This window comes from Microtus pennsylvanicus, chromosome 1 (genome assembly GCF_037038515.1).
Source record: "Microtus pennsylvanicus isolate mMicPen1 chromosome 1, mMicPen1.hap1, whole genome shotgun sequence".
NCBI classification, from domain to species: Eukaryota; Metazoa; Chordata; class Mammalia; order Rodentia; family Cricetidae; genus Microtus; species Microtus pennsylvanicus.
The window spans coordinates 40,563,750-40,582,105 of NC_134579.1; the positions used below are offsets into that span (position 1 = coordinate 40,563,750).

The window sequence follows — 18,356 nt, forward strand, 5'->3', positions numbered from 1 at the left end:
ACGGTCCACCCTGAAGCCTCAGCCCAAGCACCTGAGGACCCCACAGAACCACACACCTCTTCCATGCCTTCCAACTGCACATCTGGTTTCTCAGGATCTACTGTTGCCAACCTTGGGCTGACCAGAGCTTACTCGAGATAAAACAACTAGATTTATTAGAGAGACCACCAAAAGAAAGTAGAGGAGAGGATTAGGAAAAGACATGCTTTGACTCTTGGATATGGTGTCTGTTTGGGTAAATAGTAGCAAACTCAGAAGACTAGAGATAGAACTTGGAGCTGCCAATAAAAGTCCCACCTCTCCTGTATACTGTGTATGACTAAACTGAAAGACCAGTGATTTCAAGAAAAAGAAAAACATCTAACTATCAAACTACTTCAGATTCAAACAAGTCCCAGTGAAAAAATGAAACGGACATGAAAAACCAAGAGAACATGTCTTGAAAAAGTTCATCACATAGTAATGAACCATTCACCAGAATGATTATAACTATGGCCGAATAACTGAAAGAACAACAACAACAGCAAAAATTGAATGAAATAGAAACTCAATTCATGATACAAAAATTGAATTTGGTAAAGAGAGAGAATTGCGAAAGAAAAGTGAAATGATGTTGGAAATAGAAAACTCCAAATAAAAACCTCGGTAATGAAAGTCTCACCAACAGAAGGCTTACTTGGCAAAAGGAACCAGGACTGGAAGATAAAGTAGAGGAAAGCGCGTGAGAAAGTTAAAAAAAGAAAAAAAGGAAAGAACAACATGGGCAAACATTGGGACACATGAAAATGAAAAGACCTAATAGATGAATCTTGGGCATAGAAGAAGAATACCATGGTAAAGGCATAGAGGTTGTTTTCAATAAAATCTCAAACCTAGAGAAGGAGGTGCATATCCTAGGTACAAGAGACATTGGAACACTAAATTGACAGGGCTAGAGAAGAAACTCATCAGGACATAGGCATTGTTTGTTGCAAAAGAGCAAAGGTCAAACACGTGCGCGCGCACACACACACACAACCAGAAGGTCTGGGAGAGATGCATTCAAACTCTGACAGACCACAAGTATAAACCGAAACTATTATACCCAACAAAACTATCCACTAAATTTGAAGGAGACATGAATTTTTCTGTGATTAAAAACAGTTTTAAGAAATTTATGACCACTAAGGCAACTCGACAGAGGATTCTGGAAGGAATACCTCAATCTGAAGAAAAGGATAAAGACACTGGAGGGCAAAAGGAGTAAATAAGTGCTAGAACAGCTAATTCACAGAGGTCTAAGAAAACAACACAGAATCTACAAAGTGGTAGGTAACACATCTCTCAATAAGAACTCTTAATGTAGAGTAGCAAATTGGATTAGAAAACAGAATCAATTTTTAATGCTTCCAAATATACATCATTATCAACAGCTGATACCACATTAGAGGAAAACTTGGCGTAGATTTTGTATCTAGAATATACAAAGTACTGACAAAAACTTAACATCTAGAAAACCCAGTTAAACCTGGATGGTGGTGGCACACGTCATTAATCCTAGCATTCAGGAGGCAGAGGCAGGTGGATCTCTGAGTTCCAAGCCAGCCTGATCTACAGAGCTAGTTCCATCCAGGACAGCAAGGGCTACACAGAGAAACCCTGTCTCATAAAACCAACCAACCAAACAAACAAACAAATCCCCAGTTAAAAATTGGGGCATAGAGACTCGTCTTGGTGTGGTACATGCTTTTAATCCCAATACTGGGAAGGTAGAGGCAGGTGGGTCTCTATGAGTTCCAGGATAGCCAGAACAAGGTAGGGAAAGCCTGATCAGAGAGCCCACCAAAAAAGTTGGGGGTGGACATGGAAGTAAACAGAATTTTCAGAAGAAAAAAGACAACTGGCTGAGAAATACTTTTAAAAAATGTTAAATATCCCTGCACCATCAGGAAAATTCAGTTAAACTATGAAATTTCATCTTACCCCCATCAGAATGTCTACGATAATTTTTTTTTCTAAAAAGGACAACAAATGCAGATAAGGACATTTGTAGTAGTACAAACTGGTTAAATTAGTGTGGCATTTCCTCAAAAAGCTAGAAATAGATCTACCACACTGTCTAGCAATTCTTAGATATATGCCCTGTCCAGCTATGTCCTTCTTGGATATATACCCAAAGGACTCTTCTACAGAGATGCTTGCTCATCCATATTTAATATTTTTCTTTTTGTAATAGCCAGGGAGTGGAAATAGTCTAAATGTCCACCAGCTGATGTATGGATAATGAAAATGTGATATACATTTACATAGTGGGATCCTGGGAAAAGAAAATCCAGATAAACAGTCATTCTGAGTGAGGTAACAGACCTGGAAAGATAAACGTTGCACATGTCCTCTCATCTTCCTTACTTCAGCTGTGACCAGTGGGAGCTGCAACAGTGACTAGCCTGGCAAGACATTCCCTGTGGTGTAGAGTGGCAGAACCATTATGTGGCTAGCCAACCGCTTTTTTGTTTGTTTGTTTGTTTGTTTTTGTTTGTTTGTTTTTTTGTTTTTTGAGACAGGGTTTCTCTGTGGTTTTGGAGCCTGTCCTGGAACTAGCTCTTGTAGACCAGGCTGGTCTTGAACTCACAGAGATCCGCCTGCCTCTGCCTCCCGAGTGCTGGGATTAAAGGCGTGCGCCACCACCGCCCGGCCTAGCCAACCGCTTTTAAAGTTAGATTGAGCCAAGCTGCCCAAGTTAAAACCCATATCTAGGCCAGGAACTTGTGAGTGGGTACATCATAGGCCCTAGGGAGAGCCTACTGCTTACTATTTCTCTGCTAAGTGGAGATAGTATTCAAATGACTATGAAGGATCTATCATTATATCCAGAGATTAGTGCCTGTCTTATGGTCATCAGAGAGAGAAGCTGCTTTTTGTAGTGAACTGTGGGATGCTTACCTCTAAATGGGGTATTTGTATCACACTCCTTTCAAGGCTCCGGAGTCATGATAAGAGAGAGTTCAGTAAGATTGCAATAGCCAGAGTCAATAGGTGACTGAAAAGAAATAGTGTCTTCTGGACAGAGTTGGGCAGTTACACATGAATTGAGACAACATGCACAGGACCACCACAAGCTCAAGCCAGACAGTCTCAGCATGGAGGGAGAAGGTGGGCATGTAGTTCCACCCCCAGCAATAGGCAACTGAAAATTGTTGGGGAGGGAGAGTCTGTTTACTTTAAAAGTGTAGCCCTGGTAGTTGACCACATTCCAGTGGAAGGCCACATATCCAAGAGTAGCATGTGGGAAACACCAAATATTTGTAGAGGAAAGAAAAGGATGGTGGTGAGACGGGGGTAGAGAGACACAAAAATTGGATTGGAATGGAAGGAGGAGGTAGATCTGGGAGATGTAGAGGGAGGTGAATATAATCAAAATACATTGTAGAGAATTCTCACGTAACTCATTTTAAAATAAAGGGAAGGGAGTTGGCTGTAGTCGTGCACGCCTTTAATCCCAGTACTAGGGAGGCAGAGGCAGGCAGATCTCTGAGTTCTAGGCCAGCCTGGTCTACAGAGTGAGTTCCAGGACAGCCAGGGCTACACAGAGAAGCCCTGTCTTCAAAAAACAATAAAATGACAAAAAATAGAATAAAGGGAGGAGAATTTCTTCATTTTTACTAAGTCTTTAATAATTGGACTTGGCCAACTTGTAAAAATGTGATTTAATAGAATTTGGAATTAGAAATAAAAAATTACAACTTTGTCTGACAAAATCAAGTTTGGGGGAGTAGGTATCATTGGTAAAAATTGAATATCAAGAATTTTTCTTTCTTATTTCTAGAGTAATGGTAAACTGTGGGCCTGCCTCTAGTTTCTGTAAATAAAGAATAAAGTTGTATTAGAACACAGTTATGTCCGTTCTTTTCCATTTTGTTGATAACTGCAGAGTTGAGTAGTTGGAGCAAAGTCCATAAGTTCTGCCAGCCTGAAGTGTTTTCCATCTGGTCCTTCATAGAAAACACTCATCAACTCTTGCTTTAGGCTGTTAGTTTTGCAGTTCTCTTACAACGTCTATCTTTTTTTTCCTCTTGTGTGCTCACTTATGCACCTGGTGTAAATATGTCTCAGAGCTCTTTTCTGAATACCAGGAAGTTTGACGGGGGTGCTGTGACACCACTGTTTAGTTCTCTAGTTGTATTTTGATGTTGTTTTAGACTTTTCGTTTTCTAATTAGGGGTCCAGGCAAGTCTGGGGATCTTTTACAATTTTATACACATTTGTGTGTGCTTTTGTGACTTCAGGAGCTATATAGCTCTCTTGCTGAGGACGGAGGGCATATTTAGGCTTTTCACCTTCAGGTAGCATATACCAACGTGAACTCGCCCCTTCTGTATCCTGAAGCCCTACTTCAGTAGTGGCTCCTACTGTTGTATTTTTTAAAAAAAAATAGCCATGTTAGTAAGAAGCCTGAAAGATTGCCTTCTCTTTCCACTTGGCCATTGTTAGTCTGCCTCTCAGTCCTTGGTTTCCTGTTCCCTTATCAGTGTTTCCCCTAACTGCAGTCCTGGTTTTCTTTCTTTCCCTTGTCCCTTTAATAACCTTTTTCATAGCTGGTAATCTTCCCAAAACAAATCTATTACTCAGAACACACTAGTGGTTCCTCGTGGCTTGCAATATTTAAGAATTTTATCTTTGTATATTAAGATGTTTTCTCTGACAGGGTTGCAGAATTTTATAAAATAATGACCAGGTCTCTCTTTTCTCCTTTCTCTTAGTTACTGTTCTATTGCCGTGATAAAGGACTATGACCAAGGCACTGCATAAAATAAAGAATTTATTTGGAGCTTACAGTTTTAGAGGCTTAGAGTCCATGACCATCATGGAGGGGAGTATGGCAGCAGGCCAGCAGGCAGGCGTGACTCTGGAGCAGTAGCTAAGAGCTTACATCTTGATCCACAAGCACAAGGCAGAAAGAAAGCTGACTGGGAATAGCATGGGCTTTTGAAACCTCAAAGCTCACCTTGCTCAGTGACAGATCTCTTCCAAGGCCACACCTCCTAATTCTTCCCAGAGAGTTTCACCAACTGGGGACCATGTCATCAAACAAAAGCCCATGAGTGCCATTCTCATCCAGACCCACACTCCTATGTTCACTGATATACAAACGCAGCAGTTTGTTAGTAAGCTAAAGTCAGTCACACTGTATTGGAAGCTTGGGTTTGCCTGCTCATTAGTGCATCATTTTGCAGAGACTCTCAGTTCTGATATAGGTGAGCTGAAAATATTTGTTGTGCACTTGGAGTTATTCTGCTATTTAAAAAGCCATTGTAGAGTGTTTGGGTGGCCCCTAATTGTTACTATGGATTGGGATTAAACTGGTTCAGCTCTTTGGATAACACTCATGTTTTACAGAAGTTACATTTAGGGAAGGTGGTCTTAAAAACAAAATCTTTGAGGTGAATCCTATTTTACAGCAACTGCAGAGTTTTCTGTAATGAGGGAAAAGATCTCTCAATAGAGCAGACTTTGGTGAAGAAAGATGATCGACAGACATATGCTGCCTACTTGACACCCACAGTTGTAAGCTTGCTGGCTGTTTCCTCACCTAAAAGTTAACTTTCTTCAGGTTTTACATAATGGTTCCTAAGTACCTCCAGGAATTCTTGGCTCTATGGCTTGTCTTTCAGAAACAAGCCAGACAACTCACCCCCTACCTCCACTCCCAGTGTAAGTTGTCAGGTATTATAAAAATGAACAAAAAAACCTTTGTCTGTTAGTTTTTGTTGCCCCAACAAAAACACAGAAATTAAAGAAAGGAAAGACTCTGGCTTATAGTTTTAGCAGGATCAATTATTCCTAGTCCTGTGGCTTGATAATACAGCACAAGAGTGTAACTGCCTGGAAGCTGAGAGAATGCGGGAAGGGACTGGGGACAAGTGCACCTCTCCAGGGCACACTCCCAGAAAGCACCTTTCCCCAGCTAGTCCCCTCTTAATCATAGCGTGAATCCTTTAAGGATCGGACCTCTGATGAGTCCAAAGCCCTTATGATTCAGTCACTCCTAGTGCTTGCATTTACAGCTGTGAATCAGGACTTTAACTTGCGTGTTTTATAGGGAATATATCTAAACCATGGCAGTCCTTTTAGAGATATATGTATTCTAATGACCTTTTTTATGAAAATGAGGAAAAAAACAATTTTTGCTTAAATTGTGTTCTTCAGGTTTTCTCAGAGAAATTATATTTTGAGTAGCTAGCTTTTTAAAAAATAAACAGTTTATTACAATTATAAGACTTCATTGTATATGTGTGAGTCTTCTTGTCTTCCCTCCCAGTTCCCTTCTCCATGCTGGTTGACCAGCAAAGGCAGCAACTCAATTTTTGCTCCTATGGAGTTTGTTTGTTTGTTTGTTTGTTTGTTTATTAAAGATTTCTGTCTCTTCCCCGCCACCGCCTCCCATTTCCCTTCCCCTCTCCCAATCAAGTCCCCCTCCCTCGTCAGCCCAAAGAGCAATCAGGGTTCCCTGCCCTGTGGGAAGTCCGAGGACCACCCACCTCCATCCAGGTCTAGTAAGGTGAGCATCCAAACTGCCTAGGCTCCCACAAAGCCAGTACGTGCAGTAGGATCAAAAACCCATTGCCATTGATCTTGAGTTCTCAGTAGTCCTCATTGTCCACTATATTCAGCGAGTCTGGTTTTATGTATTACAATTAAATCAAAGAGCCAGAACCTGGAAGCAACCTAGATACCCTTCAATGGAAGAATAGATGAAGAAAGTATGGAATATTTACATATTAGAGTACTACTCAGCAGTAAAAAACAAGGACTCCTTGAATTTTGCATACAAATGGATGGAGTTTTTAGATAGTTGCTAAGGCAGGGTGTATGTTGGTCATTACAGATAATACCTGAATTCTGTAAGCTTTGGGATACTTTATTTTCTATAACACCAGTGACCTGTAGTTGTAAGAATACATCCAGAAATACAATAAACATGAAAATATTTTTTAAATACTATAAGAAGAGTCTGTGTGCTGAAACAGCTGAGAATGGCCTGAAGCTGGTGAAGGAAGTGGGGGTTGTGTAGTGAGTTTCGTTAGGTGTGTGTAGCAGGAAGGTTCGGGTCATTCCAGTAATAGTGTGATCAGTGGTCTCTGTTGTGAGCAGGTAGCATTGCCACTCTGGTATGCGAAGCAAAATTTAGGTCTAAGGTAGAGCACACATTTTAATGCGTGGGTGGTTGTTTGGGTAAGGAGAAGTCATTACAGAGTGAGTTGGCACTGGCAGGAAAACAGGTCTCCCTCTTCTAGATTACAATATCCACAAGTATCCTGTGGGGTATAGTTTGTTTGGTATTTCTTTTGCTTTGAAATGATCAGTGTGTTTCAGTTTAAACTGTATCTCCTATAGATAGAAGTATATTTACATCTTAAAAATACCCAGTTTTAGTCTGGTGGTGGTGGGGCATGCCCTGGCTTACAGAGCGAGTTCTAGGACAGCCAGGGTTACACAGAGAAACCCTGTCTCAAAAGCTAATAAAATCTCCAGTTTGGCAATCTCTGCCTTTTGGTCATGTACTTAATTCGTTCATAATTTATGTAATCTCATAAGGAGTTACTGGTACCATCTCGTGGTTTCTATCTCACGTTGGTTTGTCCCTCTCTTCTAGAACTTCCTGGCTTCTTTGTCTTTAACAAATGCATTTTCCTTATTTTTGACAGTTTCCTACGTGTATGTAATAAAGTCTAGTAAGTCTTCCCCCCACCCCCACCCCGTTACTCATCCCTCCCTTCTTCTGTAACCCTCCTTTTCCACAGCAGGTCCCGCTCTTCCTGTCATGTCGTGTGTGTTACCCACTGCATTTAGTTAGGATTGCCGCCATGAGCACGTGTGGAAGATCTCAGTGGAGCATGGGCAGAGATCATCAGCGGCACAGAAGAAAGTGACACTTCTTCCTTCAGCCCTTAAGGGTGGGCGGGGCTTCCTGAGAACTCCTTTCCTTCCCTATCCCAATCCAAATGGAAACTTTTAGTGCACCCTGTTAGTTTTTTCATTGCTCTGACAAAATATCTGGGGGCAAAGAGAGAGAGAATGGGTTTATTTTGGCTTATAGTTTGAGGGTGTAGTCCATTGTGGTGGGAAAATATGGGGCAAGAGCTGTTTTAGGTGTGGTGGCGGCTGGGCACATGCCTTAGTCAGAAGCAGAAAGAGATGGACACTGGCGCTGCTTTCCTTATGCTCACCAGACAGTCTAGGAGCCTAGCCCATGGGATGTGCTGTCAGCATTCAGTTCGGGCCTTGCCACTCCCTGCCATCTCTCAAACCCCTTGCAGATATGCCACAAGTAGACTCTTAAGCTCAAATCTTTAGTGGTTGTTCTGGGGATTACACTCAGCACTTCAATTTATGACAGTCTGTTTCAGCTTAATGCTGCCTTTATTCCAGTAAAATACAGCTCAAATATAGCCTCACTTCCCTTCTTTTGTGCCATTACTGTTTTATGCAATATATTATGTTATGGCTTGTATTTTATTTTTTGATGAAATTAAAGAAAGTGAATACATGTGTACATTATGATTAGAATAGCTGCTTTATATTCATTGCTGACTGCATTTGTTCAGAACCAGTCTGTTAGGGTTTTTTTTTTTTTAGCACAAATATCAATTTTTCCTGTTGTTTATATGCCTTTACAATTTAAATAGAATAGTTTTTATACTGTGGAAACTCTAGAGTCTGATTTTTTAAAAAGATTCATTTATTTTTATTTTCTGTGTATTATGAGTGTTTTGCCTGCGTTAGTATGTGCCCATTTAGTGCCCATGAAGGCAAGAAGAGGGTGCTGAATTCCCTGGAACTGTTGGGCGCCACCTTATGGGTGCTGGAACCCAAACCTGGGTCCTGTGCAAGGTCATCAAGCATCCTAACCACTGTGCCTTCTTTGCAGCCTTTGGAATTGGATTAAAAAAATTACTTTTGTATTTTATGTGCACATTTTGCTGTTTAAATGTCTGCATCATGTATGTGCCTAGGGCCCATGGAGGCTAGAAGAGCGCGTTCGATATCCTGGAACTGGCGTTACATGTAAACTACCATGTAGGTTCTGGGAATCGAATCAGGATTCTGTGCTCTTAACCACTGAGCCATTGCTCCAGACCTGGAGGTGGATTTTTTAAAACCTGTGTGATTGTTTTAGAGTATTTTTTTTATTTTATTAATCTCTTACCTGATTGTAGTCTATAGAGTTTTTTTCATAGTAATTAGCTTTTTAGTTCTGTGTTAAAAATTAATTTCTTGGCACAGTTAATAAGTTATGTTATTCATGAGAGGTTATGTTTGTAGTTATAAAGGTTCCTTGTTTTGGTGCGTAGTGTATGTGTGAGTTGGACAACACATTGAGTTGCTCGCATTTTCCCCGAGGTTACTCTGGGTCTCCAGGAAAGCAGTTTGCAGGTGTTTGGGGAGAGTGGGTTTCCTGACCTTCCATAGCTGGAGCTCCGCTGAAACTTTCTCATCCTTAATATCCTGTGCCTCCTACACGTGCTTTGTTCCACCTCGTCAGTCTGTGTCTTCATTGCTGTTCTGAAACCAGCACCTTCCGTTAGCTGTACTGCCAGTTTTCTGCTTCTGCCTTAATCCCTTAACACCCCTTAATAAAAACGATGACTTTTTAAAAAGCTCCTTCATCGCTCCAAGGTAAATTCTTTTCTTTCTTCACTTAAAATTCCATTATTCCTTCTTTTCTTTTTCAAGATTCCTCCTGCCCCCCATTATTCAAACATATTCAGTTCAATTTTTAGAACACTCTTTTGGAATGGTTATGTCAGCTCATAACTTCACCTGTCAAAATCTCTATTGACTTTCATTACATTTAAATTGAATTTCTCACCGTGGTTGAAGAGGCTTTATTCCTCTTTGCCCCCTACCATCTCTCTCTTTGAACTTACTCCCCCCTACTCTCATACTCTCAATGATGCCACCATCTTATCTTTCTAGCTCTTTCTGGAACATCCAAGCCTATCCCCAAGGTTCTTCATAACTGCTGTGTTGTTTGCTAACAGCTTCAAATATGTCTTCGTTACAGTCCCTGTTTTGTAATAAAATACTCTGACAAGAGCATCTTCAGGGAGAAAGAGTTTCCTTTGACTTAAAGTTCACGTGGACAGTCCATCTTGACTGGCAAGTCCTTGTGGAAGGGGTGACATGTTTCACCCACAGCCTGGAAGCAGAGAATGGTAATGGTAGTGTTAAGCTAGCGTTTGCCCTCTTTTCAGTCTAGGGCACAAGCCCAGGGAGCAGTGCCCCAGTTGGCCTGATCATGATCATGAATCACAGGTGTGCTAGAGGTTCGCCTTCTAAGTCACATTGATGGACAGGAGACCCTGTGTGTTCCTACAAAGTTCCACCTCACACCTTGATCTAAAATATCTATTATCTATAGCTTGTAAATTTGACATTTTAACAATTTTTTAATTGATTCTTTGGGAATTTTATGTCATATACCCTAATTCTGTTCGTTTCCTAGTCCCTCTATATTCGTCCCCCACCCCTGTAGCATCCACCCCCAAAAGAAATTTTTAAAAATATAAATTCAAAACAAAACAAAAACCCACTTCACTTGTCAGTTCCTACACACATTTTTCTAGACTCATTGAGCTCAGAAAGCCACTAAATTGACCACACAGGTGACAGATAATTGTACCTTTGATCAAAACTACTACCCAAATAAAGAGGACTTAAATATCGTGGGTGTTTGTGGGGTCTGTGTGTGGAGGGGGAAAAGGGAGTGAATAGAGGGGAGAGAGACTGGAGAAAACCTTGAGTGTCTTTACCATTCTCCCTTTTCTTGTTGGCTCCTCGCACAGGCGGTGGCCTGCTAAGGGAGGACTCGCGCTGAGCTGGGAGCACTCTGAGCTGGTGGCGGCAGTAGAGCCTGGGGTTCTAAAACCAAACGTTAGGCACCAGATGAAGCTGCAAAACAGTCCCACACCAGTTGAGAATTATGGATAATAAGAAGGGTTATTTTTTTTAAGGGAAAAAACTTACAGATCACCGTCCCAAACAACAGTCCTCTTGTCACAAACAGGAAACAGAGAGTCTAGCCGTCTCAACCGTCTCAACGGGAGCCAGCATGGTTCTGCTCCTTTTTTAAAGTATAAGAGACCACGTCCCAGTGGGCTGGTATCTTAAGGTTATTGGCTGAAGGAGCAGAATGTGCCCTTGCAGCTCAGGGTCTCTCATGAACCTGAAATACTAAGTGTGTAGGTTAGGCTGACTGGCCAGTAAGCATCTAGGATCTGCCTGCCTCTACTTATAAGATCTGAGATTATAGGCATGCAGGGTTCCATGGGGCTTTTTCTGGAAGCTGGACATTGAAAACCAGGTGTATGTTTGTCTAGAAATCTATCACCCACTGAGTCAGCTTATGCTTATTAAATTTCCATATTTTAAAATTCCCTTTGGGTATAGCCATAACCCAGAGGTAAAACATGAGCTCATACACCGTAGACCCTTAAGTTTTTTGAGAGTAGTTTTATTTATTTCTTTGTCCACAATATTGAACAGTGTGTGGCACAGAAGACCAGCAGTGCTCCCTCCCTGTGGAGGTGGTCATCAACACTCAGCTCGTGAAGAGCGCCTTAGTGAGAGCACGAGAGTGGCAGCAGTTGTCTGTCGAGTGCATCTCAGACACCAGACTTCACTGAACATTGATTTGCCTGGTACTTATAAAAACCGCCTATCGGAGATCACTTAGAGAATTTTGTGGTCCTGTAATATTGGAGTGAAATCTAGACCTTAGTTTCTGCATTTGTTCTACTGATGAGTAATGGCAAATGACTCATTGTCTGACACTGGTACTTCTTTTTTCCCTCCTTTTTATTTTGTAGGTAGAGTATCCCAATTGGCCTTGAACTCATGGTCTTCCTGCCTCCACCTCAGGAGAACTGAGATTACAGTGTGTGCCACTGTATATTCAGAGCCTGTTTCTATGCTTAATGTTATTTTAGAAGTATCTTGGTCATTATGATGAGTAGCTGTTATTCTTAATTATTGCATGTGCTTTTTTTGCAGAACCGAGAGCTCCAGATCATGAGAAAGCTAGATCATTGTAACATAGTCCGATTGCGGTATTTCTTCTACTCAAGTGGTGAGAAGGTAGGTGTGAAAAAGTGTGAACTGACTCTATAAATAACCCCTCCATCCCTCCAACAAATCGCTTTGCTGATTGATTAGAAGAATTCAGATCACAAACCACAGTGATTCTGAACTGAAGAAACAGTCCTAGGGTATTATGGATTATAATATGAAATAGCTGATGAGAAAATGAACTTTAAGGAATCTTCCTGGGGTTGCTGGGAGACAGCTTAGCAGCTCCTGTCGCACCAGCGTGAGGACCTTAGTTCAAGTCTCTAGAGCCTACAGATAAAGCTTGACATGGCTGCTTGCACCTGCAGTCCCAGCTCTGTGGGGGCGTGGACACAGACAGATTTGAGGTTCAGCGAGAGAACTTCTTGTCTTGGGAATAATAATAGAGCTGGCCTCCTCACATAGGCATGGACTTACGTTCTTGCACACATGAATGTACACACACACCCACAATTTAAAAAGAAAACAAATTTTCTGATCTCACTGCAGTAGCATATGTCTATAAGCTCAGCACTTGAAACATTGAGAGAGAGGTCATCCAGTGCTCTAGAGGCAGCCCAGTCCTCAACCCTAAATCGTTACCGTCATCATTGTGCAACCTTGGGTGTGACAATAGCCCAAGCATCTAGGACTGCTCAGGATGGGAACTACTGGAGAACTGCCATAAAACGGGCTGCCCATGCATGCCAAAACCCAAGTAAACATGTCTTCAGTTCTCACACACATTTATATCTTTTACTGATATTTCTGTGTTCCATATGTGCTTATGAACCTCTGATAGTTCATCTGCTTAGTAGAGGAAGGAAAATTATGCTCTTATGTTAGTTGGAAGTTGATTAGAAGAGGAAGAGAAGTAGGGGTGGAGGACTTTGCTTAGCCAGGGCCAGAACTGTGAAACTCGATGCAAATAGTCACTGTTTGTGCTAGCATTTAATTCTCTGAAAGCAACAGAAGCAACCCCACCCTCTTTTTCCTCTGGTCTCCTCAGGAGATCTGGGCTACTTACTAGTCTCTTTCTTGCTGCCTTTCACTGGCCTCTCCACTTTCAGTCTCTAGTGCCCCCCCGCCCCCTGAAGTGAAGAAGCAAGGCAACGCAAGCAAACAACCTGATTTTTTTTAAAAATTAGTCCAAATGAGATCTTGATATTTTGGGCTTCATATTTTATGCTTGTAATATCTGATGTTATTAAGCCAATGTTGCCTTTTGACTTTACAGAACATTTCTAGTGTAATCATTATTTAATGATTTTTCACAAAACTGTATTTAGGTCTCCCTAGAAATTTGAGGTGTCTCTCCTCAAACCTATAACTCAAGAAGATACTTGATCCATGTTTGTAATGTCCATGTCTACTGATCCTATAATTAATTGTCATAACAAATGGCCTGACATCCATAATTAGCAATTTTATCTAATAACACTTGTTTCTTAGTTCATTTTGCTTTTAAGATCCATCTACTAATATTAGGAATTGTAAACTCTTATAAGTATTTGGAATTCTTTTATTTCTAAAGCCAATTGGTTGATATACCCACTTATTTTTCCTTTGTCTTAACCTAGCAAACTGCCATCACTGTTTATTTTGGCGTATCTTTACTTTTTTCCTGTCCCTTCCCAAATAAGATTAGAGAGCATCTGCTTTGTCCACAGCTTTTTATAATGGAATTTTGCATCCTCGTGACTTTTTTATTATTAAATGCTAGACATTATAATTCCCTAGAGAGGAAAGTAAAGGTCAGAATTATTTGTTTCATGATCTACTAGATAACATATAGATTCATTTGCAAATGCCTCCTTAAAAATTCCCTAAACATTGTGTATTAATTACTTTAATAAGCATAGTTCTCATGTACCAGACATTATTTTAATGCTTTATAAATGTTAACAAATTTAACTTTTACAAAATTAAAGGGCAGAGAGGGAGGCTTACAAGGTACTGAACAGCTGTTCAGGTTTGGTCTGGCTGGAGGGTCCATCATCTCTATTGAAAGCTGATTGGCTATTGTCTGAGTACCTCAGAGGGAGATTCCCCCTCCTTGCTCCTGCCTTCAGTTTTCTGTTTACCATAACCATTCTTAAAAATTCTGAAAGGTCTCTACCAAGTTTATTAGAGGAAGAGTAAATCTGTGTCAAATAAAAAAAATAATTTTTAACATCACATATCTCAAATTTGAGCACTCTTAATTTTTTCAGAGTAAAATAAAAAGATACTTCTTGGTTTGGAGTAGTTTCCAGCTCCAGATTCTAGACTTGAGGTTAGATTTATTTGTCGTCTCTCTCTAGATTTATTTCCTTTTATCTCTTTGTTCCTCTTCTTTCTGTTCTCTCTCTCTCTCTCTCTCTCTCTCTCTCTCTCTCTCTCTCTCTCTCTCTCTCTCTCTCCTTCTAACATTTTCTGTCTTTGAACCTATATGAATTCTATTATTTGGGCCTCTAGACTTTTGTTAGATCTTTACCTATATTGGATGTTCTTCCCCCATTTCCAACTCTAAATCTTTGTGCAGATTCCCTATCTGGCTTGAATATTTTTTGTTCTTTCTTTGTATCCTAATACTCTGGGCTTAAAAATTGTTTTAAGAGTGTACATATATTTTATGTATATGGGTGTTTTGCCTGCCTGTATATGTGTGCTGTGTCTGTGCAGTGCTTGTGGAGGCCAGAAGAGGTCGTCAGATATCTGGAACTGAAATTAGACCTGGTTGTGAGTGCTAGGAGCCAAACTCCATTCTCTGGAGGAGCAGGCAGTGCTCTTGACCACTGTATCATCTTTCCAGCACCTACTCTGGACTTTTTATCATTCCATTTTTGGAAATTTATCAAAACAAACCTTTCTGGCACTGTCCTTTCTTTTGACTTCAGTTTTAATATTCTATCTTTACATGTTGTATACTTAGTTACATTGAACCTTATTAAACATTGATCTCATTACATCTTGCTCTATTATGTCATAATTTGTGGAGTTACATTTTGTTTCCTTGAGCTGTATTATCATTACTCTTGACCTTTTTCATTGTTTTTAACTTTCAAGTTGTTGCTAACCCCACACCTTAATTTTTGTCTGTAAGTGCATTTAAGATCTGGAGTTTAAAAGGATTCAAATATTTTTAATGACCAGATTTGAGGATTTATTTTTATTTTATGTCTGGGTGTTTTTAACTGTATATGTCTGTACACCGTGTGCATGCATTGCCCTGGGAGGCCAGAAGTGGGCATCAAATCACCTGGAGTAAAAAAAAAAAAATCACCTGGAGTGGGAGGTACAGAAGCTTGTGAGTGACCATGTCGCTGCTGGAACCAAATCTGGGCCCTCTGAAGAGCAGCTGGTGGTGCTTTTGCTGAACCATATTTCTAGACCCCTGATCATAGCTTAGGAACTTTTCTTTTTGGGCAATAAACTCTCTAATTCTACTAGGGAAATGCTAGCTATTATAACTAGATGGAGCTGTTCAATCAAGATAGGGATCAGAACTATTAGCTAGGTATTCTTAGTCTTGTTGGGTTATTTTTTGCTGTAGTAATTGAAACATGTTGTAATCAGCATAGTATAGGTCGCCCTGTAATGTTTTAGGAGCTCTAATCTCTCCCTTGATTGTTAGGTTAGAAACTGGGAATTTGAGTGTTTTGAAACCTTAGACTTAATAATTTTGTAAATTCCAAGTCTGTACAATAGGAATTTTCTCCTAACACTTTAGTATTTGGCTGTAGAAACCATCCTCATGAAACTGTATAAATTCTGATAGACAAATGGAGAACAAAGTAGTTTTATGTGGAAACAGCTGTATGCCTGACCTTAGCTAGAGCTTACTCTACAGATCTTTGTGAGTTGGGGTAGAATGAACATAAAGCCATATTTTGTCTCTGTAGGAGTTCTGGGTTCTATATAAATTGTTTTCTCTTGTCATCTTGCATGCAAAAGTATTTGATGTCATAGGTTGTTTAATTGACGAGAAGAGCTTTCTCTTGTGCTTGTAGAGGAGACTCTGTAGGTAGAAGGATGCCAAGTGGTTTCTTTCTCACTTTGAGGAACTCATGTGGCGGTGAGGTTGGACAGAGTTAGGCTAAGCTTAAATGTTTCTGTCTTCCACTGGCTGTGGGTATGTAACAAGAATCCATTCTGAAAATGGAAATGAACTAGATAACCTGTTTCATAGCAGGAAGTGTTGTTAGCCCTGCAGTTCTGCCACAGAGTAGCACCACGGCTGTGGGCAGATTACTCACTTTTGTTAAGTCTATCTGCTGCTTCTTAACAGTTGGGGCTTGTAAGGAACATTATTGTTTTTCCATTACCAATAACACTGGACTGTGATGGACCCCACGTGTTAACTTATTATTAGCAAATTGCTACATTTAGCCATAGTGTGAACACCTAGAATACTTGCTGTCATTAGGTGGTATCCTGGGCCTTTCCCCTATAATTCATAGTTCAAACTGCATGGTGCCCTCTGTGAAGAATGCTGGTGTTACCTTAGTGCTACAGATGCAAACTACACCGAGATAATAGTCTCTGAGTAAATTACCTCAGATTTACGCAGCTACTAAATGGAATTTGGAAGTAAACGTAGGGAGTCTAAATCCAGAATATGAAAGATGCCATATTATTCAGCATAGGATGTGGATTTCCTCAGAAACTGTGCAATAGAAATGTAATATTTAAAATAGCTTAGTAGTGATGGTTGAACAAGGGCAGATTGTAGCAGCAATAATAGTTGTGATAGCAGAAATGATGATAATAGCTAAAATGTGCAAGGTTTTTACTGGATTCCACTGCTTTTAGCTTTATTAGAGACTTTACATGTAGCATCTGAAAACTCATTGGATTTCTATTTTTTTTATTATGTTCTTTTCTGTCCCTAACATAAGCAATCTTTCAAAACATATGTAACTCATAGTTATCTTAGATTTACTATTATCAGGTGAAAAGGGTTATATAGATCATTGTGTTGAGAATTCAGTGTCTACTCTTAGCAAAAGTGTTGTGGTTAGTGATCATTGGAGATGGAAATTTTAACTGTTCCAGTGTAAAATTTCAGCAGGTAGCTTTCTGATTGCATCACTTTTCTTGTTTAAAAGGGAAACTCCAGATTTCTTAGATCTCTGAACAGAGAGGACATTCTCTTTATTTCTTATATTTATTTACTTTTTATGTATAGGAGTTTTGTCTATGTGTATGTATGAGATTCGTGTCTAGACCCGTGCCTGCAGAGGTCAGCAGTGGCTGTTGGATTCCCCTGGAACTGATGTAGGGATGATTATAAGCTGCCTTATGCTGGGAACCAAAGTGTAGGAGCAGCATGTGCTCTTGCCTGTTGATCCCGCTCTCCAGCCCCAGGTCTTTGGATCTCCGTCCTGTGACTGTACTTGTCTTGCCTCTGACAAGGCACCTGTATTCTAGTCTTGCACGTTCTCTCCACGTGTGATTGTTTCTCTTTCTATGGAGGCTTTTCGGAATGTCTTCTCTGCACTGTTTCTACCGTACTCATCATTTATGTCAGTTCATCAAGCATATCCTGCTTATACCTTTAAGTGGTATTTTCTCATATTTTTACCATAATTTTTAAAACTAGATCCCCTTTTTTTTATTAACTATATCATTCTCAAAAGCATTCCTAGATCTTACTCAGTTTTGTTTTGTCAGCATTTACTCTAATTCCTGAGTCAGTTTTAGTTTTGTAGGCGATTTGTTGAAAGCCTTGTAGATAGTCTTAGAAAACCCGAGTGTTATGCTGGGGACGTGGTTCAGTGGGTAAGAGTACTTGCTGTGCGGGAAGCTTGAGAACCCAAGCATGACCACAGCGTCCATAAAAACCAGGCATGGCTATACATGGCTCTAATCCCAGCATTTGTGGGCTAGAAACAGATGAAACTTGGGAGTTATGAGCCAGCCATCCTAGCTGGAAAGGCTTAGTGAGAAACCCTGCCCCAAGGGAGTTAAGGTAGATCAGGACAGTTAGCACCCCTTCTGGCACAGGCACACGTGCATGCATGCATACACAAGTGCTAAAATACCTCAGCAGAAATAATAGTATTTATTCTTTGAAGTTAGAATTTTTATTAGTAGTATTAGTAATAGTAGTAACAGCAGCAGCAGGTGGTGGTGGTGGTGGAGGGTTTTTGTTTGTTTTTAAGACAGGTTTTCTCTGTGTAACAGCCCTGGCTGTCCTAGAACTTGGCATTGTACATCAGGCTAACCTCGAACTCACAGAGATCTGCCTGCCTCTTACCTCCTGAGTGCTATGATTAAAGGCGTGT

At 40.4% G+C, this 18,356-nt stretch overlaps 1 protein-coding gene across 2 annotated transcripts in view; it reads left to right on the top strand.

The window, feature by feature from the left end:
* Positions 1-18,356, top strand: part of Gsk3b (glycogen synthase kinase 3 beta) — a 146,904-nt gene that overhangs the window by 60,214 nt on the left and 68,334 nt on the right. For both annotated transcript variants that reach the window (XM_075962432.1, XM_075962436.1), the window contains exon 3: positions 12,034-12,117. In XM_075962432.1, the coding sequence (XP_075818547.1) occupies positions 12,034-12,117 (84 nt within the window). The remainder of the gene's footprint in view (positions 1-12,033; positions 12,118-18,356) is intronic.